Source organism: Rhinopithecus bieti, unplaced genomic scaffold (genome assembly GCF_001698545.2).
Source record: "Rhinopithecus bieti isolate Rb0 unplaced genomic scaffold, ASM169854v2 scaffold_1017, whole genome shotgun sequence".
In the NCBI taxonomy this organism is placed as follows: domain Eukaryota; kingdom Metazoa; phylum Chordata; class Mammalia; order Primates; family Cercopithecidae; genus Rhinopithecus; species Rhinopithecus bieti.
Genome location: NW_016803657.1, coordinates 3,681,742 through 3,706,920, shown reverse-complemented (window position 1 = coordinate 3,706,920; position 25,179 = coordinate 3,681,742). Strand labels below are relative to the sequence as shown.

At 57.7% G+C, this 25,179-nt stretch overlaps 1 protein-coding gene across 7 annotated transcripts in view; it reads left to right on the top strand.

The window, feature by feature from the left end:
* The window catches only part of MAD1L1 (mitotic arrest deficient 1 like 1), a 425,376-nt gene that overhangs the window by 225,989 nt on the left and 174,208 nt on the right, over positions 1-25,179 (top strand). For all 7 annotated transcript variants that reach the window (XM_017894422.1, XM_017894431.1, XM_017894439.1 and 4 more), the window contains one exon: positions 7,376-7,432. In XM_017894422.1, coding sequence (XP_017749911.1) covers positions 7,376-7,432 — 57 coding nt within the window. The remainder of the gene's footprint in view (positions 1-7,375; positions 7,433-25,179) is intronic.

Below are 25,179 nucleotides of genomic sequence, written 5' to 3'. Positions count from 1 at the left end.
GACCTGGCCAGGAAGGTGGAGGCCTGAGCTTCTGTCCCATCCTTTTCCATGTGACCATGACTGTGGGTGGGGCTGCCTTCCCCCAGCTCCAGCCTTCACACCGTGTGTGGGGTCTGTGCCTGGTGCCCCCCGGTCCTCCCCAGCCCATCTGTCCTATGGCCGCTGGGGTCTGTGGCCACCTGTCGTAAGCTGTGTTTTCCTGCCATGTCCTGGCTGGCAGAAGCGTGTTGGATCACAGGCAGCGACTTCTCACCTCGGGAATAAAATAGCCTGGCCCGATGGCTCCTGTGAGCACCGTTGGTGGTGCTGAGGGCGCCAGGGCTTGGGGCTCGTGTCTGAGCACACGTAGCCACCCGGGACATGTGGTCCCACCCAGGAAGAGCTGTGTTTGACCCTTCAGTAGCTCGGGTGGAGGCAGCTCTGTGGTCACTCAGTGCCCGGGTCCCCACAGCCTCTGCACCCCTCAGTGCTCCCTGGCATGTGCCCCTGAAGCTTGGCTCCGAGTGGGCTTGTCCTCTCCTGGGGAACCTGAGCACCACGTCTGACGCTGTTTGGGATGGAGCCGTGTTCCTTCCCGCCGGAGTTTCCTGCGTGGCTGCACTCAGCCCGGGGTGGGCTGTGGAGGAGGGGCTGAGGCTAGGGAATTGCCTTGCCTGCCTGCAAGGAGCCTTGGCATCTGGTCTTCCCAGCCGTCAGCCTAGTCCCAGCCCCGGGCCTTAGGAAGCCCTCTCTCCATCCCACTGTCCCCGCGTCAGCACAGGCTGCACCTCCCACTGCCTTGCAGAACTAGCCTGAGCTTGGGGAGCTCTTGTCTCCAAGGTGAGGACACTGTGGCCAGGCCCCGGGGGCTCCACCTGGTCACCCAGGGAGTGAGAGGTGTCTGTGTGCCCCGAAGGTGGCTGGGCCGCCCCACAGTCAGTGCCACAATGCACAGCCCACGGTGCTTCCACAGGGGGCGCTCTGCTGCCCACCCACTGCCTCCGTCACAGACGCGGGTTCCTGGAGGAACCCTCCCGAGACCAGCCTGAAGTTACGCTGTCTGAGGCCCTGCGGGAGCTCCTCTCCAGCGCACACTGGGGCTGTGCCGGCTCCTCGCCCTTGTGAGTGTGGTCCTCCCCGAGCTCTGGGGATTCCACGTTTTAAAGGCAGCTTTATTGAAATATAATTTATACTCAGTAAAATCCCCCAAGTTTATCTCTGTGATTTGATCCATGTTGACAGTTTCTTTGCACCCCCGGCTTGGCTCGTGGAGGCCACTGGTCTGGGGCCTGTTGCTGTTGTTTCGGGCTTTCTTGGAACTTCATGTAAATGGAGTCCCACAGTTGCTGCATCTGTCATCGCTGACTGCACAGTGCTTTGGAGACCCAGCAATGTTGTATCAGCACCTCATTTACTTTTATTACAAAGTAATTCTCTGTCCTAAGACTCTACCAAAATGGTCTGTCTGTTCACCCGCTGGTCCGTACCAGGGTGGCTTCCCGTTCTTGCCAGTTAGGGACAGAGCTGCTGTGAGTGTCTGCGTGCCAGACTTCCTGTGAACGTGGGTTTCCATTCCTTTGGGCTCTGCATCTAGGAGTAGGAGTGTGGGCTTTATCTTTTTTGCGGGGGGAGACAGGGTGGGGACAGAGTCTCGCTCTGTCGCCTGGGCTGGAGTGTAGTGGCGTGATCTTGGCTCACTGCAGCCTCTACTTCCCAGGTTCGAGTGATTCTCCTGCCTCAGCATCCTGAGTAGCTGGGACTACGGGTGTGCACCACCACACCCTGCTAAGTTTTGTATTTTTAGTAGAGACTGTGGGGCTGCCCAGCTACCTTCGGGGGACACGCACACCTCTCACTCCCTGGGTGACTGGGTGGAGCAGGCCCACCATGTTGGCCAGGCGGGTCTCAAACTCCTGACCTCAGGTGGTCCTCCTGCCTCGGCCTCCCAAAGTGCTGGGAATCCAGGCGTGAGCCCCCGGGCCGGGCCCTAACTTTTTAAGACATTGCCAAACTCTTCCCAAGTGGCCGTACCATGGCAACACGCGGGGTCCAGTGACATGTTCTCGCCCAGGCTGACGGCACCAGAGCTGGGAGAGCTCTCCGCTGTGGCACTGTCCGCTTTGGTATCTGGATCCAGCGGGGCAGCGCGTTTCACTCTGGCTTAAATCTTTGTGTCTCCAGTGACCGATGTGCCCAGCGTTTCCCATGCTGCTCCACCTCGGCGCCTCTTCTCTGGTGGCCTCTGTTCAGGTCCCTTCCTTCTGTCTGATGCTGACGTGCCAGGCCCAGCTGCCCGCCTGTGCCTCCTGGAGCTCCCATTCCTCTCTCCTCACTCAGCAGGCCTGCTGGGCTCTGTCTGTGGCGCTGCCCCAGCCTAGGTCCTGGGGGACTCACCCCGTCCCTTCCTACAGCTCTGAGCTCTGAGCTGCCTGCCCTCCCTCACCGGAATCCCTAATGTGTGTCTGGTTTCTGGTGACTAATGTGTGTCTGGTTTCTGGTGCCTAATGTGTTCTGGTTCCTAATGTGTGTCTGGTTCCTAATGTGTGTCTGGTTTCTGGTGACTGAGGCGGGAGGGTACGTCTGTGCTAGTTCCTCCAGCTAGTCCAGAAGGAGAAGTTCTAGAGCATTTGGGGCCCATGAGAGCCTGTCCCCTGAAGCTTCCTGGTGCCCCATCTGGGGGTCTCCTCTGCGCACACAGAGCATGTTGTCTTGGGTCTCTCGGGACCCTAATGTCCTGCCTCGCCTCTCCTGTGCTGGGCTGTGTGGGTTTAGTGATGTCCCGTGTCTCCTGTGCTCGGGTGTGTGGATTTAGTGATGTCCCGTGTCTCCTCTGCTGGCCTGTGTGGATTTCAGTGTTTCCTTTGTTTTTCTTTCTTCAGCCGTTTTCTTGGAACAATAAGGTGAGGGAGGAGTGGATGTTTACCAAATGCTCCTTGGTGCTGAGGCTCTGCTGTGAGCTTCTCACACCCTCCCTCCACAGAACCCGTCACACCAGAGAGGCCCAGGACAGGCACGCAGTGTGGCCGACCTCCCCAGGCTACAGCTACCTCCGTTCTCCTGACTCACTCCTGCCCTGTCCACACCCGCTCTCATGTAAAACATTTTTTGTCACTCGGAAACTTCATATCTGACCACTTACCCTGTTTGAGCTACACACAGCAGTGCGTTTCCTTGAGTGACAACAGGGCCTTCTCTGTCTGTGTTCTCTCCACGTTCCTGTTCTTAGGAGCACCCACCTGTGTCTTTTCAGGTTATGAGTGAGAGGTGGCTGAGGTGTCCTCCACCCACAAACCTTGTGCTGCAGAATGTCTGTAAGCCAGACCTGAGCTCCCTCCTGCCTCCCTGCCACTCCCCATCTCCATGCCTGTGGAGCGTGCACTCCATTTCACACTCTGGCCCCTCTGCCTGCTGAGCTGCTGTCTGGTGGCTGCTCTGCTGAGAACCCTCCGCGTGGAGTCACCTCTGACTCAGGCTTGTGCGATGTCTCATTTGGCTGTCCATTTGGGAAGATTCAGCGGGTTACAAACAACCTTGTTTTGTTTTGTTTTACATCTTTGTTTTTGTTTTTTTGACACAGGGTGTCACTCTGCTGCCCAGGCTAAAGTGCAGTGGCACAGTTATGGCTCACTGCAGCCTCAACCTCTTGGTCTCAACAGATCCTCCTGCCTCAGCTCCCTGAGTAGCTGGGACCACAGTTGTGTGCTGCCACGCCCAGCTGATTTTTAAATTTTTTGTAGAAACAGGATCTCTGTATGTTGTCCAGGCTGGTCTCGAACTCCTAACCTCAAGCAATTCTCCTGCCTTGGCCTCCCTAAGTGATGGTCTCCCAGGCATGAGCACCATGCCTGGCTGAAATCATTTCTCTTTATGGTAGCAGAACCGTCCTCCTTTTCCTCCCTTATTCGTCCCCCAGGGTGCTAGAGTATATGTTTTAATGGAAATATAACACAATACACCAAAATGCACAGATGGTAAGTTTTCAGTCTGTCGGATGACAGAGTGAGTGTGTGTGTGTAACCCCCCAATGCAGGCGAAGACACAGAACCTCACGGGTCACACAGGACCCTGTGAATGTCTCATTGCAGCCTGAGTGACACTTGTGTGTTCAGTCTTCGGCGAAAGGCGGCTCTCACTGTCTGGAAGCCGTCTCTCTTCATGGCTGATGGCTCCTGTGATGCCCGCTGCTGCCTTGGTCACCTCCTGGGGAGCACTCAGCTTGTTGACGTCTGCCTTCCTCAACCCAGGGCCCTGCTCAGCGCCAGGCAGGGTGTGAGCCAAGCCACAGCTGCTCCTGCGGCCATGCAGTTGGCCTCCCGGCCCCATCCCAGGGCTGCGCTCTCATGGGAGCTACTCCAAGCAGGCCCTGCCTGGGTACCTGAGACCAGTGTGCGAGTCTGAGTGTAGGGCTCCGCGGCTCAGTCATCTTTCGCGAGTGACTCTGGCTTTGACGATATCTCAGAAATCTCACTGGTCTCTGGTTCCAGGCCCTGGGTCATGTGAGGATTTCAGATGCATGCGGTTTTTTTTCCCAGCCCTTGACGGAAGTGCTGGGCTGATGGGGCTGGTACAGAGGTGGACGCCTTGGCCTCAGGCTGTGAGCCACCTGTGAATGAATGTGAATGAACTTGTCTTCAGGCACATGTTACTCCATGCTGTCCTCACAGAAACCTCATGAAACCTTCTGGAGATGCCTGAGGCCTACCCGCCTGCCGCCGGAGGCTGTGAAGGCTGAGGTTGCCGTGGCCTGCCTGGCCTCAGCAGGTCCCTGGGCTGGCCACTGTGGTCATGGGTCCACCCTGCAGTGATGCCGTGTCGGGAGGCATGGGAGAGCGGGGTGGGTCCGGGACTCACGCACAGCTCCCAGCCCTGCTGCTTCCGGATGGTCCCGCCTCTTCCAAGCTGCACCTGTGAAGTGCCTTTGACCTTGCGAGGTTGCCACGTGGACTGATGTAAATGGGGATGACGATGTGCCTCACCTAAGGCCGGTGTCCACGGTGCCAGCCGCCTGTGTACCCAGGACAGTGTGCCAGGCATGGCAGACATGGCCAGGCTGCAGGGGGTGTGGGCAGCTCTCATGGGTGCTTCTCGCTGCCCGGGTCAGCTCAGCCTTGCGGGGAGTGTGGGCGGCTCTCATGGGTGCTTCTCGCTGCCCGGGCCAGCTCAGCACCTGTTGTCTTCCCCCATGTGTGGGGTGGTCTCTGGCCTGGTAGCTTGTGGATGCGGGTAGACCTGGGCGGGGTATAGGGCTGCATGAGGAGAGCATGAATGTGGACGGTGAGTATCTACCGCGTGCTGAGGCTCTGCCCGGGGATATGGGGTGCCCCGGATGCCCTGACCTGGCTCCCTGTGTCCCCGGGAGCACCCGGGGCTGCAGCTCGGTGAAGTGCATCGTGTCTAGGCCCAGATTGGTGGATGTCCCTGTTCATCTGCCGTTCCCAGTCCCAACTACTGGTGACCCCAGCAGTGGCCGGATTATCCAGGGTTCAGCTGGCTGTGAGGAGGGCAGTGTGCTGCTCCCAGGCCCTGAGGCACCAAGCTTTCCAGTGTGCAGTCCACACAGCCCAGCATGACCACGGCCACCTGCCTCCTGATGACAGTGGCTGGGCGGGCTCCAGGGCCTCCCTGGTGCAGTGTGAGGGCACCAGGCGGGGCTGGTGGTGGGCAGAGCTCAAGGCCAGGCAGCATGAGGGCACCAGGTAGGGCTGGTGGTGGGCAGAGCTCAAGGCTGGGCAATGTGAGGGTGCCAGGCGGGGCCGGTGGTGGGTAGAGCTCAAGGTCTTCCCTTCACCCACAGGCATTGCACAGGGGTGTTGGGCAATGGGAGTCGCTCAGGTGCCCCACTGAGTGGGGCACCACACCAGAGGCTTGGGGGGCTCAGGTGCTCACACCTGCAGCCTCCTTGGGGGCATCTGGAGCCTGGGTTTGACTCTGTTGTGGCATCCAGAACCAGCAGGCACCAGGATGGCCCATGGGAAGTCCAGAACCTGGCTCTGGCTGGGCCTGTAGGGGAGCTTGGGGGCCCATGGTCTGCAGAGCGGACAGGCTGAGGAATCTGGGCTGTTGCCTCAGTCACTTTCCGCAGGCTGTGTCCCCAGGGGCTGTAGTGCCTCGTTTTCTGTGTCTCCAAACATACTTCCCCCATCCCCACCACATGTGCACATGCCAGACACAGGTGTGCATATACATACCCACACTTGCATACACACACATACACACGCACCCCCGCCTTGGTCTCTCCTGGTGACTTGCCTGGTGGTTTCCAGTTACCTTTGCCTGCCTCTCGATTCCTCCCTCATTCTCAGGCCTGCTGGGCCTCCCCACCCTGCAGATCCCACATCCCACTACAGCCTCCTGCCTCACTCCGGGGCTGGCCCTCCATTTCCTTCCCGGCCTTTCGTGTGTGCTGTGGCCTGGGGAGTCTCACAAGGCCCCCTGCCTGGCTCTTCTTCCCGGGTTCTAGGACAGCCACAGTGTGTTTAGGTGGTGGGGGCAGTGGGGAGCCAAGGGTCATGGGAAGGAGTCAGAAAGGGGCAGAGGCAGAGGATGTGGGGGAAAGCAGGAACCGCAGGGGCAGAGGCCCAGGGCAGGGGTCTTTGAGGTCCTGAGCCCTGTGCACTGTGCGGGTTGTGGGTACAGGGTCACTGTCCCCAGCAGGAAGCTGGACTGCTGATGTCCCAGCACCACAACAAGGCCCAGCCTTGCTGTTCCATGAGACTGTGAGGAGGAGGTGACTGGCTTTTCATTGCTGGCTTTTCTACCCTTAGTGTGGGGTCAAGCCTTGTGCCCTTTGGGGAGTGTGTGGGGGCAGGAGACCCTTCCGCCTGGGTCGGGGTCCTGCTTGGGGGTGGCTATGGTGGAGGAGATGCTCTGAGGTGGGGCCTCTGCCAGGAAAGTCACCTGATTCTGTTCTTTAAGCATGAGCCTGCCAGGGAGAGTGAATGGATTTCCTCTGATTGAAAGTCCCATGCTGAACCTTTCCCTCCGTCTTTCCCCAATTCCACAGTCCTTCTTGGGCCCACCCCTGGCACCCCCATTCACAGTCAGTTTCCTGCGAGAGGTTTTTAGAATGGACCTCGGTTCTGTCGAGCCTCCCGCAGCCCACTAGGTCTCCGTCTCCATCAGTGGGCTCTGGGCCTCGTGGGGCGGCCACACTGGCCCCTGCCACTCCTCTGGCCACCCTCTGCCCACTCTGTCTGTCTCCATCAGTGGGCGCTGGGCCTCACGGAGTGGCTGTGCTGGCCCCAGCCACCCTCTGGCTGCCCACTGCCCAGCTCCTGGGTCCCGTTGCTCCATAGGGAGCGGAGGCTGCGGGGTGGTGGGGTTTGTGTTTCCCGCAGTCCTAGAAATGGGTCCCGGCCCACCCCAGTCTCAGGCCGAATCCTATCTTGTCTTGCAGGCTCAGCTGTCACAGGCCCTGGAGGAGCTGGGAGGCCAGAAACAAAGAGCAGACATGGTGAGTCAGACGCGGGAGTGGCTGGGATTCAGGACACCTGGACCCTGGGTCCGGGCAGGGACGCCTGTCCCCGTAAGCCCTCAGGCAGCAGGCACCAGTGCATGGCTGCCTCCTCTGTCGTTGGAAGCTGTGTTGAGCGGGGAAGGGTGTGTGAGGAGCCTGAGTCCCATCTCTACCAGTGACAGGTGGCGCGCGCCTGGGCAGAGCACGGCCCCTCGGGCCCCACCACTGTGTTTGTGGCAAGGGGGCAGTGACGTGTTTGCCGCACGAGGCCACGGTGTCAGAGGCAAAGCAGGTGTGCGAGCCCGCGAGGGGTCTGTGGCGAACTAGGCATCGGTGCTGTGGCTTCATGGACCCCTGTCCTGACCACACAGGACCCGAGTCCCCAGTGGGACGGTGCCTCAGCTGGGGCTCGGGCGTCACTTAGTATGGGTCCTGACCAAGAGAGGGACGTCTCCAGCGAGTGCTTCTCTGCCGTCTGTGAATGCGGCAGGTGTGCTTTTAAGCTGTTTTCTCCTCAGCCCACATCGGCCCCACTCTCGCTGGTTTGGCTGCCTCCGAGCCTGGGTGTAGCCGCAGTGTGGGCCCGTTCGGGGCCAGGCAGGCTCTCCTGGTTTCTGGACCTCCAGTGTTAAAAAGCCTCCCACTGTTGCAGGGAACAAATGGGCTTTGCTTTTGAAGTGTTTTGGCCTAAACAAAGTGCAGGTTCCGTCCATGCTGCCCTGTCCTTGGCCATGTCTGTGAAGGACACGGACGGCCCTGGGGCATGCGTGCGTGCGTGTGGCTGCATATTCTGTCCCGGGCCACGCGTCAGGCTGGCCTGGGTCGCAGGCGGAGCGGTCCGTGTATGGACCCCGGGCCCTGCAGCCCAGGTCGACGGCCTTCCCCATCTGGGTGCTTGCTTGCAGCTTGTGACTGGGAGCTGGTGTCTGGCTTCTAGGGCCTCCACCTGGCAGGGGTGGTGATCGAGGGTTCATCGCTTGACCGCACTTCTGGGGCCAGCCTGCACACGCCTAAATGGGGTTGTGGGCTGTGGCATGGTTACATGGTCGAACTCGGGGTTGAGAAACTCCCCTCTTGCGAGGAACGGGCCCAGGGCCGTGGCCTCGCCGCCGACATGGGCAAGAGGGTGCGCGCAATCCTTGCTGATGCCCCACTCTCGCGAAGAAACTGCCAGTGGCCGCAGAGAGGCAAGCCAGCAGGGTACCCCACACTCACCAGGTCTGGGATCCTAAGGGTACGAGCTGGCATCTGGCGACTCGAGGCCAGCGTGCTGGTACAGCTGCCCCTGAGGCTCCAGAACGGTCGCTCTTCACTCAGCAGGCCCGCACTTAAGGACATTCCTCTCGGTCTGCTAGCGGGACTGCGGCAGAACCAGCAATACAGGCCTCCTGGCACCCCTTCTCGCGCTGCACCTTGGCCCGGCTGGCCTTTCCTCTGGGCTGCAGGTGGTTTTGAGGGAACCGCTCCACATCCAGGCCTCCATTTCGTGGGGAGGGACGCCGGAAACTGGTCGTTCTGCGAGGCTTCCGGCGCGGTGGGGTGTACCACCACATGGAAGTGCCTGGCTTTCCATAGGATATACTGGTGGTGAGTCAGGGGAGCACTGATAGAGAGCACCATATGGGCACAGACGCATGGGCTGGAGGTTTACGCGCACTTTGCTTTTCAACCCTGTTAGATTTTTCATTTTAATATAGCCATAGAGTTTTGTTCTTATTCATGCGAATAACCAGCAGTGTTTAAGCCTACAATACGCCTGGGCCCAAGCCTACGCCTTTGACATGTGAATTTGGTGGTGGGAGGATTGCCCCCCAACGCAGGATGCGTGTTCTCCCCTCCCCCGAGATATGGCTCCTGTTCCTGATGACTCGCTCGAAGGGACAGAACTCTCGGTGGTGGGCAAATGCAGGAGCCACGTATTAACCAGAGGGCCCCGCTCTCGCAGACAGTCCTAGCAGCAAGCTGGGGCCCCGGAGTGTTTGGTGGGTGGATAGCGGGGCAGGCCAGGCGCCCGAGGACCTACCCCAACAGCGACGAGTTTCGGGGTGACAGAAGCGGGGCCCGCAGTGGCTGGCGGTCTGACCTTGTGGGCCCTGTGTGGTCACGGCAGGGCTGTGGTTTCGTGGGTGGAGCAGGCGGTGACGCAACCTGGTGTCCATTCATAAAGGATGCCTGGCTGCTCTGTGCAGGGCCGCAGTGGGTGGGAACTGGCAGGGCTGGGGCTGGCCGGGATGGGAGACACAGGTGCCCTGGCCTAGGGCTGCAGTGGTGTGCAGAGGTGTGGTCCGAGTCGGCTCTGTTGAAGGGAGATTCAGGTGAGGTAGAGAGCGTGAGGGCCAGGAATCGAGGACGGCTTCGGCATTCCGCCCTGGGTAGGCTCATGGTATGGGGTGGGGATATTGGGGGTGAAGCGTGGGAGTCTCATGCCTGCCACACGTTGGGTGCGCAGGGCTGGAGGCTTTGAGTCAGTGCCCTGGGGTCAGAGGTGCCCATCCGTTCTGCATGGTATTTCAGTTGTCAGGAATGAGTAGGTAGCAAAGAAGTCAGAACCGGAGGGTCAAGCCTCTTCGGGACGTTCCAGCGTCCTGGCATCTAGTCTTGGGGAGCGCCATGAGTTTGGGGACTCCGTGGAGGGCAGATCCATTCACAGAGCCCTGGAGAAGGAAGTGTTTTCAGGGGACAGTCAGACTGCAGAGAGGACCCAGAAGGGGAACAGAGGATTGCCCTGGGCCCTGCAGCCGGCGTTTCGTTGAAGAGAGGAGAGGGAAGGCACAGAAGGGCCTGCTCGGGCTGGGCCTGGAGCCGGAGGGAGATTTGTTTTACCCTATGGGCAGTGGGAGAGCAGTTTATGCTGATGGGAGCCTCGCTGTAGTGACGGGCGTGATGTAGGGCTGGGGCAGTAGAGGGTCATCCAAGGGGACGGGGACCAGCAGGTTGCTGGAGCTTCCTGTCTCTTCCTGAAGTGGGCATGAGGTGGACTGGCCTGTGGGAGTCCCAGCAGTCACGCTGAGGTTTGTGGTGTGAACTTGGAGCCAGGTTGGGCGGCAGGCTTCTGTCTGCCATGCTCAGGTGCTTCCCGGCAGACACAGTCACTGGGGAATGGGGGTTCGTGCGGGCGGGTTTGCCAGGGGAGCACGGTGGAGGGAGGGAGGCGGGGATGTGACACTTGGCTCAGCGGAAGGAAAAGCAGGCTGTTGGGACCTCCATGACAGGCCTTTCTTGGGTCTGGGTTTTAAAATTAGAGTATGAACCATGTTTCTCTTCAGGCTGTAGAAATACTGGGGGGTTATTGTTTTGTTTGTTTTCCTCCCTGTGTTCTGCTGTGAGCTTTCACTGCTGATGGAATTTGCAGGGGAACGCATCATAACTGTATTGTTTAATGGCAGGTCTGAGACTCAGTTTCTGTTCCTCTGCCTTCATCTGAGATGGCTCAGGGCAGGCCTGAAAGATGCTCCTGCTTCAGTGAGTGGGTTAGGGGACTGTGTGGACTGTGGGGTCTGGTGTCTGGCAGTGAGCGGGGTTAGGGGGCTCTGTGGACTGTGGGGTCTGGTGTCCATCAGTGAGCAGGGTTAGGGGGCTCTGTGGACTGTGGGGTCTGGTGTCCGGCAGTGAGCGGGTTAGGGGACTTTGTGAAGTGTGGGGTCAGGTGTCCGTCAGTGAGTGGATTAGGGGACTCTGTGGACTGTGGGATCTGGTGTCTGGCGGTGAGTGAGTTAGGGGGCTGTGTGAACTGTGGGGTCTGGTGTCCGGTAGTGAGTGGGGTTAGGGGACTCTGGACTGTGGGGTCTGGTGTCCGGCAGTGAGCAGGGTTAGGGGGCTCTGTGGACTGTGGGGTCTGGTTCCCCTGAGTGCAGGTGTTCAGGAAGGATACCAGGGCCCTCTTCCGCCTGTGTGGGGGTTGGCAGGGGGTTGGTGGGGGGCGTGCCCAGGACCTTCCTCTGTCGGTGCTTCCTTCTCAGTGACTGAGCTTTCTGGACGCTTCAGTGAGGTCCCTTTTCCTGTTGCCTCTGGAGCAGCCTGGGGTGGGGTGGGTGCTGTTTGCGGAGGGATGCTCCCATCTGAAGATGCCCTGTGGAGACCCTGGTGTTCCGTGTGTCATCACGCCAGCTGCCTTACTGTTGGCCTGAATTGAAACGTGCCTGGGGGCCACGCTTCCGCTTGTGCAGGAGGCCAGGAGGGTTAGAAATGGAGTTGTCTGAGCTCAGGCCAAGCCCTCAGCATTATGGCTGAGCCACTTGCATGGCACCCGCAGCTGCTCTAGAGCGTGGACTCCCCACACCCAACAGAGGCATGGACGCCTCGGAGCTGGCACCTTGGCCTGGGCGTTGGCCCTTCTCCAGCTGCACCTTGGCCCGGGCACTGGCCTTCTCTGGCTGCAGGTGGTTTTGGAGGAACCGCTCACTCCAGGCCTCTTTCGTGGGGAGGGAGCCGGAAACTGGTCTTGGGCCTTCCGGCGGGGTGGGTGTAGCCACCCCTGGAGTGCTGGCTTCCCTGGATCTCTGGGTGTGGTCAGGGGGCTGTGAAGAGCACTTGGTGCAGCGCTGGGCTGGAGGTTTGGCTGCTTTTCAACCTGTGTTTTTTCTTTTTTAGCCCATAGAATTTATGTTCCTTGTTCATCGTACCCAGCAGTGTTTAAGCTCTAATGCCTGGGCCCCAAGCTACAGCATTTGACTTTGAATTTGGTGGTGGGAGGATTGCCCCCAAGCAGGATCGTGATTTTACCCCTCCCCGGATTGAGCTCCTGTTCCTGGCCCCCATCCTTTGTTTGGAGCCATAGGCCCTCCAGATGGGCTCCCGAGGGATGAGAGGAGGGGTCTTGTTGGCTCTGTGCCCCTCTTGCCATGCAGAGCCCTTCAGAGGAGGTACTGGGGAGAGCAGTGCCAGGCAAGGGGGCCACAGGCACCGTGGTTGGGGCTGGCCCCTGCCAGGCATGCCTGAAGGCCAGTGGCCTCCCTCCCCTGCCCCCCACCACCTCACTGGGCTGTGCAGCCCTGGGCTCCAGGTCGCCCCTTCTCCGTGTGACCCGGAGCCCTCAGTGCCGTGGCTTCTTCCCCGGGGATTACAGGTGCAGGCGCATGGTCCTGTCTGAAGGAGTCTCTGGGCTGTGGGACAGCCTGACTCCCTTTTCATTTTATGGTGGAGGAACCAGAGCGGGAGCTCGCCCTGAGCTGGGATGGCTGGAGTCACCCCTGGTTCTAGCTCTGAGGCCCCTCCCATCCAGTTCCCTGTAACTGGCTTGGCAGTGGTTGCTGTCTGGGGAAGGGGCTCCCCTGTTCCTGGAAAGGCTGGGGCCTAGGTAGTCTGCACCCTCAGGGCTTGTGTGGAGAAGCCATATTCCAGGCAGGGCTGACTGCGTCGCTCACGCCTTCTGTCCACAATGGTTTGAAACGTGCCCTGGTGCCCGTCCTGTCTCCCAGCCTGCAGCTCCTTTACCCGCTATTTTCCAACCCAAAGTCGTTTTGTTATTTAGGAAAGGAGAAAAGAGAGAAAAAAGAAAAAGTTAAATCTTTAGTTAATTGCCAATGACAAGACAAAGGCACTCTGACTTTCTTATTAATTAGCAAACCTGTACTAATTAGTAAGCATAAGTACAATTCATGATTTCTTCTTTAAATGCAATTAATATCGCAGGGAGAGATTTCCTGAGCCATCCTTGTATCATTAGCAAACCCCTCTCATTAGCTAGGCCCGCAGTGGCTGGAGATAGGAGTCTTTTGATTACAGCTATGAAAAGTCCTCTAATATTTTATATACTTTGGGGAGTGGGGAGTGAAGATTTATTTTCCGATTTAGAGGGAATTACGCTGCTCTCAACTCTGATTAAGCAGCATCTTCCTTGATTCCTGATTTCCCTTTGTGGCCCCTCTGGTCCTGCTCCTTGCTCCCAGGGGCACCCTGTGCCAAGTCTGCTCCACCAAGGGCCGCGGCTACCACAGCACTGAGGCCCAGCCAGGCTGCTTCCCATCCCCCACCCTTCTTTGTCCATCTCTGAAATGGACAGGGTGTTGAGGCCCCCTCTGAGTTGGGCCTAGCAGCAAGTGCTTTACAGACAGATTCTGAAATCTGGCGACCATGAGTAGGGCAAGTCCCGTGGGCCCCATGGAGAAGCCCCAGGCTCTCTGGGGTCTCCCGTGCAGGAGCCTGTGGTCCGTGTGGCTGTCAGAGCCTCTGGCTTCTCATGGGAAGGTGAGGACGCCAGCAAAGCTTGCCCTGAAGAGACTCCCAGTGAGGCCTGTGTGTAGCCTGTAGGGCCATGCACACCTAAGGGCTGTATGTAGACCCTTGGGGGGACCCTGCCTGCCCAGGAGCCGTGTGTAGACCCGGAGGGGACCCTGCACACCCAGGAGCCGTGTGTAGACCCGGGGGGGACCCTGCCTGCCCAGGAGCCATGTGTAGACCCAGGGGGGACCCTGCACACCCAGGATCCGTGTGTAGACCCGGGGAGACCCTGCATGCCCGAGGGCTGTGTGTAGACCCTGGGGCACCTTGCACACCCAGGAGCCGTGTGTAGATCTGCAGGCCCCACATGCATGGGAGGCATGGTTGGTGCCTCTGTCCTCACTGGTGCTGATACTGAGGATGGACCAGGCAGCTGTGAGCCCCTCCTCAGTGCCAGTCCTCATGGCTGTGCCCTGCCCGGAATCTGTCTAGTCACATCCACCAGCATGGCCAGTGCCTCCAGATGAATGATCATGAGAGCCTCCTGGTTTGGTAACTGACAGTGCCTCATTTCACCTTCTGGACCCATCCTGCACGACTGAGCCCTGCTTCTGACCAGAGTGCTTCGTGTGTGGGGCATGCTGCAGGGGCTCGCTGCTGGTACCGGGTTTCTGTGTGGCTGGTGGTAGCCTCCTGATTCCTGGCAAAACGTTCAGTTAACACTGCACCAGCATGTATGTCCCCACGTGCCCTGGTGTGCAGGTGTCCTGAGCTTGGAGAGGCTCTTTGGGGCCAGGGATGTGTCTGGGGCATGTCTGGGGAATGGCTGAAAGTCTGAGACTGTGTCCTCCAGCTGACTCTCCTCCCCTCCAGCCCTGGAGGCAGCCTCTCCTAGGTCCCCGCCTAGGGCTCCTGCGCCCGCCTTGCCGTCCCACACAGGCCGGAACCCTCCCTCCCCTCCTGGGCCTCCTGCGCCCACCCTTGCATCCCATACAACTGGTCCCTTCCCGCAGCCACACCTGTTGCCTCTCTTGCTGTGTGGCCACCAGCAGGTGCTTCACTGCCTGTTCCTTGGGGTGGAGAGAGGAAGGGGGAGCCTCCCTGGAGTCTCACAAAGCTAAGTGAGTTCACGTGCTGGGAAGATCCAGGCTGTTCTGGGAAGCGATTCTGGGTGAGAACAGGGGCCTGATCTTCCTCAGCAGCCCCAGGGCTGGTTCCAGGCTCGCTGCCCCTTGGTCAGCTCAGGTTTCCCTGCTCCAGCCTCATCCTCAGTGCGTGCCCCGAGGCTCCTCCACAGAGCGGAAGGAATCGCTGGGCCACAGCAAGCGTCACGTGGAGCAACCTTTGCTCTAAATGCCTCTTGCATTTGAGAGAAGTTTGTCTAATTCAGGCACTTGCTGAGCTCCTCTTCTAGGCCGTTGTCTGAGGGAACAGAGACCCCGTGGCTGCGCATCTGTCTATTCAGCTGCCCTCACGGGAGCACCACAGACCGGGCTGCTTAAAATAGCAGATGTTGGCCGGGCGCAGTGGCTCACGCCTGTAATCCCAGCACTTTGGGAAGTGGAGGCTGGTGGATCTCTTGAGCCCAGGAGTTCAAAACTGGCCTGGGCAACAGAGTGAGACCTCGTCTCTATCTAAAAAATAAATAAAATAAAACAAAACACCAGCAGATGTTTGTTGCTCCCAGTTCTGGAGGCTGGAAGTCCAGGATCGGGAACTGACCAGTCTGGTGTCTGCTGAGGCTGCCTGGTTCCAGGTGGCGCCCTCTCACTGTGTCCGCACACGGTGGGGGGGGCGAGGGAACTCTGGGGTCCCTTTTATGAGGGTGCTAATCCCCTCCCTGAGGCTCTGCCCGTGGCCTCCTCACCTCCCCTGGGCTCCCGCCTAGGATTTCAGCATGGGAGCGGGAGCACACAGTCCATGCCTGGGCCCACCTCCTTCCCGCTGTGTGAGACCCAGTGGGTGCTCACTGCCCTGCCCCATCTTCCTACTGGGTGGTCTCTACCTGGTCCCTCAGTGCCTGATAGGCCTGCCCTGCCCAGAGTGATGTCCCTGCCCTCTGAGCGCATCTTCTCACGCCCTTCCAAGCAGTCTCTGTGCTGCTCCTGCTCCGAGGACATCTTTTCAGTCCAGCGGAGCCTCAGGCTCCTTGGGAACCGAGCTGGACCGCTGCCCCTGCCCCTGCGTCGCAGACATGCTCTTCCCTCCCTGCCCACACGGGCCCGCACCCTCACCATCGCCGCCATCACTCTGCTGCCCCGGGCGTGGCAGTGGCACATGCGAAGCCAGCGTGCGCTGGTGCTCACCATGTCACAAGGGCACACTTGTTGTTGACACAGATTTTCCCACTGCAACCCTGGCAGCAAACCCACAAGCTGATTATGGCCCCAGATACTCAGACAAGGAACAGGTGCAGCCGGGATGAGTGACCTGCCCGTGTTCGAACAGGCAGTGGCAGAGAGTGCTCCAGGGTTCACACCCAGGCGGGCTGACCCCAGACCCTGTGGCCAGTGCGATCGCAGGGGGCTTCCTCGCATCAGGCCGTCTGTGAAATCCACCAGGGCGGGACCCCAGGGCTTTCTGGGGCTCCATCGCTAGCCCAGGGCCAGGCATTCAGCTGGGGATTTTATTTTATTTATTTACTTTTTTTGAGATGGAGTCTTGCTCTGTCACCCAGGCTGGAGTACAGTGGCCGGATCTCAGCTTACTGCAAGCTCCGCCTCCCGAGTTCCTGCCATTCTCCTGCCTCAGCCTCCCAAGTAGCTGGGACTACAGGCGCCTGCCACCTCGCCCGGCTAGTTTTTTGCATTTTTTAGTAGAGACGGGGTTTCACCGTATTAGCCAGGATGGTCTCGATCTCCTGACCTCGTGATCCGCCTGTCTCGGCCTCCCAAAGTGCTGGGATTACAGGCTTGAGCCACCGCGCCCGGCCCAGCTGGGGATTTTAAAGCATCTGCCGAGGACTGAGTGGGGACAGGTGTGACAGGGACACTTCGTCTTCCCTCTGTCCCCTTTCCCAGTGTGAGCACCCAGCCTTTTCAGTGTTTCCCAGTTTGCAAAGATCTTAGGAGAAGATGCTGGTGATTTAATGTCATTACCTTGCAAGGATCATCTGCATTTTAGGAACAGTAGGCTGAGAAGATGTTTTCTTAGCCCAGAAAATAGATTTATCAGGCATAATGTCAGGGCCTTGGTTGTAGAGGATTTGGATCCCTGCTTCTCCTCCAAAAAAGCAGAAGAAAATCTCAGTGCAGAGGGAACGTGTAAGCTTGTTTCCTGTCTGGGCCAGAGCCACAGTGTGTGAGCTAGCAGAGCCTCAGAGTGTATCTGATACGTCGTGACCTCTGTGTTATTTTCTCTTTCAGAATTATCTTAGAGATTCTCCGAGGTTTTTTCCAGTAAACTTCAGAGGGAGCTTGCCAAGGTTCTGCCAATCCTCTTGGATGGCCTTGGTCTGCGGACTGACGTGGAGAGGCAAGCTCGCCGCAGTGCAGATCCCCTAGAAGCCCTCTCCCCTCCCTGCATGATGGGTCCTGCCCACTGCTTACTGGGGTTATTCCTGGGCTGTCTAGAATCCCAATCACCTGCATGTTGCTGCTGTCTGCACACTTGCCACGTGACCCATGGGGGCCTCTTTTGGGCATTGGGGATGGGGATGAGGAGAAGGTGGGCACTTCAGACTCAGAGCAGTGAAGTCCCCCGTGCATTCCACACCACGAAACTTAGAAAGATTTAGTCTGTAATAACCACAAGAAAGGAAATTGGTTCATTTATCTTGAAAAATTATGGGAGTAATTCCGTATAGGGGAAACGTCGTACCCTCATCCTAAGTACGAAGCATTTTCCTGTGATTTAAACTTCTCATGTCTCCGCAGTAGCCCTTTCTGGCTTAGCTTTTTCTCAGCTACAAGTATCTTCCATAAGCTGGTCCCCTTCTGGCCCCAGGCCCACAGTGGTGGCACCTGCCCCGCCCCTGCCACCTGCCTCCCTGACGTGGAACCCATGCCATCCTCGCCTCTGCCTGTTCTGGAGACACTGGGACTTTTCCTTGAACTGGGCTGCCTGGGGGCTTGTTTTTGCCTGTGATGCAGCCAGCAGCTCTGGCAGACAGCCTTCCCCAAGCTACCCCAGCCGAGTTAACTTCCACAGCGAGAGGCTTCACAGGGACAGGAGATGGCCTCAGATGTCCTACAAAGGCAGATGTAGGAGTGGGGCTGATAGGAGGGAGGGAGGCCCTTTCTGTAGGGATAGCTTTCAAATTCAGGCTTTTTTCTAAGCAAGGGCTCTTTATCCAGCATCCCAGGGCAGGAACTCAGTTCTCCGTGAAGCCCTTGCAGCTGCATACACATTTGTGTTACATGCACGCGTTTTTCTTCAGAGAGCAGTTGCCGTCTTCAAAAGGTTTCTGACACCTGTGCCTCCTCCCCGGTGTTAACAACTGCCCTGTTGAGGAGGCAGCCTCAATGATCCCAGCGAAGGTTCTAGAGCCCTTGGAAGCCACATGCACAGACACCACCATCTGGCTTCCCAATACTCCTCTTTGAGTGTAAACAGAGCAGGGTATCCAACTTGGCAGTCAGAGCAGTGGGACTCTGGTGGGACAGGTGCTCAGGCGCCCAGTGGTGCTTGTGAGGCCAGCAGTGGCAGCCCTGGGCACACCGCAGCCCTGGTGGTGAGGCCCCGGTTCCTCTGAGCACAGCTGCTCTGGCTCTGCAGCGGCCTGGTCCCGGGGCGGTGCCTGAGGAGTCATTCTGAGGAATGATGGTGGCCTTAGGCAAACATTCGGTTGGGACATGCGCGCCTGCTGGGCTGCTTTTTTTCTGAGGAGAAAGCATTTCCCAGCTCAGACACTCAGCCATGCTCACGAGGAGATGGCTGGGTGAGCAACAGGGCTGCCCGCGGCCCGTAGTGCCTGTGTCTCCTCCAGGCTGGAAAGGAAACTAGGGAGTGGACTCCACTTAAGATCCCCCCAGGCCTCCACAGGAAGCCACAGCCACTCCAGAAGCCTTCCCGGGGCTGGAGGGTGCAGAGCTGACCAGAAAGTTGGCCTCTGGCCCGGATGCCCAGCTCTGACCTCAGCACCCTCTCATCTCTTGGAGACCCGGGGCCTCTGCCCCAGTCAGCCCTGGGAGCCCTGGGATGCAGGCCCTCACCTCGCAGCCAGAACTCTGTGAGGCTCTGGGCCTCAACCTCACTACCGCAGGGGGTATGGGGTGCAGCTGAGACTCAGGGATGCCACATGAATGGGCGATGAGGCGGCGCGAGTGCCTGTGCGTGTGGACGCCCTCACTCTGGCACTCAGCAGTAGCCTTGTGAATTAGAATTGCGGTGGGGGCAGTTACCCAGCTTCTCCTCTTATCAGTTTGTGGCATTAGGGAAGGCCCCTGGGAGCACACCCTGCATCTTCCCAAATTAAACCGAATGCAAGGTCTCTTCCTAAAGCCTATGCTGTGCTAGTGAGTTTGCCACAAGGACCATTAGCATTTATGTTGTATGCAGGTTGGGGCTGTGAGTGGATCTGGCAGGCCAGACCTGCACTCCAGGAGGGACAGACCTTGTAGGCAGAGGGACACGGGGCCGGTCGGACTACACTGAGGCTGGGCCATGCCGAATCTGGGTCATGCTGAGGCTGGTCCGTGCTGAAGCCAGCCTGTGCTCAGGCTGCTCCACACTGAGGCTGCTCCACACTGAGGCTGCTGCACAGAGGCTGGTCCACACTGAGGCTGGAGCTGCTGCCAGGATGTCTGTGCTTGCGCTCAGGCTGCTCTCCTAGGGCCCCCACGCCTCTTGCAGGTTGGGTCTGGGCAGCGCACATGCTGCTGTGCAAGCTCCGTCTTCCAGGGTGAGGTGGCTCCCACCCTGAGGGCTCCCAGCCCATGCTCGGCTTTTTGCTCCCCACTCCCTGTTGGCCCCACCTGAAATCAACAGGTTGCTTCGTCTCAGTCAAACATACAGTTGAGTTCCGTAAATGAGACCAAAATCTGTTTCTGTGAGATAAAATTGATAAACCTCTAGCCAGACTCATCGTAAATAAGAGGACACAGATGAACACTCTTGGGCGTGAGAGAAGTGACCCTGGTGCCTGCCATTTTCCATGTTTCAGTAGAGCCGTCCTGGCGGGTGTGAAGTGGCTCCTGTGGGCTTCGTTTGCGTTCCCCTGAGGCCGGTGGTCCCGAGCTGCTCACTCTGCGCTTATCAGCCCCACGTTTGTTTTCTCTGGAGAAGCGTCTGTCCCATCCAGTGCCCGCTTTGTAAATGGGTTTTGTTGGTTAGTGGTGAGAGTCTTCATGTGTTCTAGATACTAGACCCTTCTCAGGTACATGATATGAGAGGCCCCTGGGGGGCAGCCCAGGAAGGGCTCTCAGTCTTGCTGGGCGTCAGGGCCTTGTCAGGGAGGAGATGGCCATCTGTGGGCCTTGGGAAGGGGCATAGAGGGGCCAGGCACACATGGCCCTGCCTCCTGCAGCCTGGTGCGGGCACAGGGTGTGGCCAAAGAGAACAATTTCCACAGACAGGCTTAGTGCTAGGACTGCCCGGAGCACACTCAGGGCCCCTGGAAGGCAGCCCTGGCTGGGAATCCTGTCCTCCAGGCTCTTGCCGTGGGATCATGGCCCTTCCCGAGAAGTCTGTCTGCGGCGCTGTCCTGCCCAGCCACACTGTGTGCCTGGGCCACCCTGGAGTGTGGCCGGGTCCTCCGGAGAGTCTGTCAGGGACTGGCCCATGGCACTGCCCTCTGCAGCCATGCTGTGCGCCTGGGCCATCCTGGAGTGCGGCCGGGTCCTCCGGAGAGTTTGTCAGGGACTGTGCCACCACTTCTCAGGCACTGCAACACAGGCATGAGGGAGTAAATGCAGAAAACGAGGTTTTAGGTACTGAGTACTCTGTACCTGGGCTGGGCCCAGAGCAACATCCTGTCCCCAGGCCTGGCTGTGGAGGGCTTCCCTGCCCTGTCGCTGCACTGGCGGGGCCCTGATCTGTCTGCGCCTGAAGTCTGGTAGGCTGGGCGCTCCACAAAGTGGCTGGGCCTCAGGTCCCTGTGGTGGGGACGGCCGGGCTGCTGTGTGCCACCTGAACGGGGGAAGGCCGGGCTGCTGTGTGCCGCCTGAACGGGGGACAGCCGGGCTGCTGTGTGCCGCCTGAATGGGGGACGGCCGGGCTGCTGTGTGCTGCCTGATCAGGGGACGGCTGGGCTGCTGTGTGCAAAGCCTGAATAGTGGACAGCCAGGCTGCTATGTGCGCCGCCTGTTGCAGGGGCAGAGTTGCCCCTGGGAGGTATGAGAGGTGAGTCTGTGACCTGTGGATGAATAATGAACGGGCTCTCCCCCATGTCGGGAAGCATTTAGCAGGGCCCTCTCCTTGTCCCCAGTGCCCTCTTCCTGGATCCCACCTTCCTGCCTGCGCTTCTGCACACCGCTCTGTCTGCCTGCTACTCCTTTCCTTCTGGGTCTCCTCGCCCTCATGGGCCTTCTGCCGCTCCTTGCCTCTCGTGGGCCTGCCCCGGCTGCAAGTAGGCATTCCACAGGTCCTCAGTGAGGCTGCCTCCTAGGGGCCTGCCTGACTTCCTGCCAGCTCAGCCTCCTCCCTAGGCTGCCCTGGAGGTTGGAGCTTCAGACATGGTCCCGTGCCCGGGAGCCCAGGTTTCCCACCCAGGGACAGGTGGTGGTATCCCCATCGTCACGGCGAGGGCTGGAGGCGCAGGTGCCTGTGAGTGACCTGCTGCTGCCCTGGGCCTGCGCCCTGCCAGCGGGTCCCACGGGTCCTCACAAGGAGCCCTCTGCACCCTCCCCTCTCGGCTGCCGAGTCCCCAGGAGAAAAAACGTGGAGCCGGGGCTGCTGGGCGGCCATGGCCCTGCCGTGCGGGCCTGATGGCTGGGCGAGGGAGCTGCAGTTGGTGCCGAGAGCACCGCGGGACCATCCTCGCGTTTGCTCTTCCCCACCTGCCTCTTTCCCCACTCCCCAGTGGCTTTCCTTCTTTTAAATACTGATATGTCTAGACAGCTTCTCAAACTGGTGGACAGTAGAGCCGACTCTAGGTCCTGTCTGCTCAGCATGGGCAGCTCCCTCTGCTTCATCCCGGCTGCTTCGACCCACCCCAGTGCCTCCCCATTCCAAGCTCGGCCGCACACACACTGGACATACCCGGGAAGTGGCCATCGCTGCATCCATGCCCATCATCCACCCACCCGTGTGCCTCCCCCAAGCACCGCCTGTGTTCCAGGTTCTGTGCTGGCAACAGGGCCCTACATGGTTGCCACGTCTCCTCCAGGGAACGCCCCATCCAGTGGGGAGGAGAGTCATGTGCGCAGTCACTGTGTGGTCTGGTGGAGTAGCGGGCGTGGTCACAGAGGAGTGGGGGTACTTCTGGCTGGCAGGGGAGGGGTGAGGGAGCTACCAGGACAGATTGTGGGGAAGGTGGCGTTTCAGTTGGATCTAAATGGCGGATGGGAGCGGGGGTGTAGGTGGAAGGTGACCCATGGACATGGGTCGTGGGTCTGCCCCTCTGTGGCTACTGTCCTGTGCCATGGGCCTGGAGGGGAATGCAGGGGCGAGAGCTGGCCTGGTGGGGAGGTGCAGGGTGAGTGGAGGACCTGCAGCATGGCTGGGGGTGTCGGGCACAGGCTCAAGGGGCAGGCATTGGCTGCTGTGAGAATATAGTCGGGAGCTTAATTATGAGTCTAAGGTTACACATTAAAATAAAAGGGCTTGATTTTTGCTGTGCACATTGTGGCATACGTCAGCATTTCCCCCTGGTTTCCTGGAAATCATCCACAAATAACAAGAAGCCTGAAAACCAAAATGGCACTTAAATTTTGACAAAACAGAAATGCAGCTGCAAACCAAGCCCCAGGCAGAGGCAGGCAGCCCATGGCGCAGGAGAGTGCCTTGAGCAGACACATCCCCAGGGAAGCCTGGAGCAGTGCCGGCGGAGAGAGCTCCAGGAGGGAGCCGCCGAGTAGAACTCCCTTGCTGGCAGGAGCCCTTGTGAGAGGCAGCGCCTGACCCTGGCTTCGCGGTGGTGGGGCCAGGCGGCAGCTGGAACAGGGGTCCCTGGACTGGCGCATGGTTCCAAGCCACAGCAGAGGTTGGTGCTGAGCTGAGGGGTCACACGAGTGCATCACATGTGCTTGAAGCTGCATCTGTGGCAGAGAGAACATTTGCTCTTAGGAAAACTCACAGCGTCCTTTCTCTCCTGCCAGAGGGAGCTACTGGGGGCTGATTGGACTCACAGCAAAACTGTCACTGGATTTCAGATCAAAGGAAGCAGGCCTGTCCTTCCCCACTGCGAACCTATGCACGGAGCCGGATTCAATAAAACTCATCTTCAGCAGTGAGCAGTAAAGGTCACTCCATGCATTCGTGTAAGAGCAAAGGAGAAAAGAAGAAAACAAGTGGCAGAAAAAGTTTCACAGAAAAACGGTGGACACTGAGGAGATGAAAATTGTATCCAGACATTTTGCCAAGAAATAAAAGTTAACGAGGTGTTAGAGTCTGTGAGGCTTGGTGGAACACACATGCTCCAAGAAGAGACGGTGAGGCCGGGGGGTGCGTGAGACGGAACCCAGAGGGTCTCGGGGCAGGAGAGGGGGCAGCACGGGAAGAAAGGTGACCGGATGCACAGGGAGGCGAATCATGGGAAAAACTACGTAAAGAACCCGCAGCAAGAGTTCCGTCTCCTGAACTGGAAGATGAAGTGAATGTGGAGGCTGGGAAATGTAACTACTACATGTCATATACTCAAAAAGAAGTGTCAGGATGGCAGAGGGAGGAGAGAACATGAGGATGGCGTCCTCGCCGTTGACAGCCAAAGATGCAAACACACCATCTAAAGGTAATATCAGGTGCGGAGAGTAGATGGAGCTGCGTGTTCGGCTCCCTAGAGCACCAGGCGCAGTAGACTGGTCTATCCCGAGAGAGTGACTGTGAGGGCCTGGCTCCTGGCCATGGAGCCGGGATCTCGTGGTCTGCATCTGCTCACAGCAGACGTGGAAGAGCCCGTGCTGTGCCCAGTCCAGTTCTGCAGGCGTGAGAACCGGCGGAGCCTGTGGTGGAAACCCCAGTCCCGGGCGGAAAACAGAGCTGCCCCGCTGAGGCCGCCAGGCAGGCAGGGGAGGAACGCTGGCCTCCTCCAGTTTTCATTCCATTCAGGCCTCAAGGAGTTGGAGGAAGCCTGCCCATGGTGCAGCAGGCAGTCTGCTGAGTCCCCGATTCAAATGCTGATCTCTTCCACAAACCCTCCCAGGCACACCCAGAAAGAGTTTTGATCTGAGTACCCCAGGTCCTGTCCAGAGGACACATGGAATGAACCGTCACAGACTGTATAAAGTTAAACAGTGACGGTGATATATCTGACTAGTTAGGCACTGAACATAGGAGATACAGTGGGTACTGTCTAGTAGGAAAGTATAGGTGTGAAACAAAACTGAGTTATAAAAGCAACCAGGGTAAAACATGCACACTTTTCTAAGCCTCGAGAGAATTACACGCAAAAAAGTAAACTAGATTAAAAAGGCCACAGAATGACGTAGGTGTAAAAGCTATAAAATCGAAAGCATAACAACATAATACAACAGAAATAGACACAAATCAAGTTATAGATGGACTAAACTCTCCTATTAAAAGCAAAGGACTTCCTGATTGGATTGCAAAGCAAAACCAAACGTTGGAAAATATGGGAAGCAAAGGCATCCTGGTGACGTGAACCTGGAAAGCAGGAGCTGTGATCTCGATGCAGTGTGAGTTCAAGCCGGAAGCCGCTCGGAAACAAAGGTGGGCACTTTTCACAGCGAGTCGCAGGTGGGTTAGCCAAATAACATATCACCGCTGTTGGGAAAAGCAGAAATGGGGAGAGATTCACGGGGAAATTGTCAGAGACGCCCGTAGTAGAATTTATGTCCTCATCTGTGATATATCAAGTGGGCAAAGAATAATGGAAAAAACAGAAAAATATAGACGTGTGTAAAACCCAGATCCCCCAAATTAGAGAGTATACTCACATTAAAGGTGCGCATAGAAAACTACATTCACAAAGATTAATTGTGTCTTTGATGATAGAGAAAGCCTTTGTAAATTAAAATAAGTAGAACTAATATAACTTCTTGTGATTGCAGTGTGATGTGAAATCAAGAACAAAATCAGAAAAAAAAAAAGCTCCTAACACTTGGAAATTAAAAATCAAAACCCAAACAGAGCAAAACACTTTGTCTTAAACAATTCTTGGTTCAAAGAATTACGGTTCAGAAGTGCATACAATCTAGAAAATAATTGTCATGAAAACACTTCTCATCAGAGCCTGTGGGAACCATCTAAATTCACAAGTTTAAATATTTGTATCATTCAACAAGAAAGCATGTAAATATGTGGATGAGACCTTCAACCCAAAGTCAGGAACAAAACGAAAATAAACCTTATTTAAACAAAAAGGTAGCAATTTGTAAAGATCAAAGCAGAAGTTAACAGGAAAGTGAAAAATGGTAGAAATAATAAATAAGTCCAAATACCTGTTATTTGAAATAAAACCAATAAAACATATGAATTATTCACAGTTCTAATAAAAAATTGATAGAAAGTATCACCATCCAAAATAA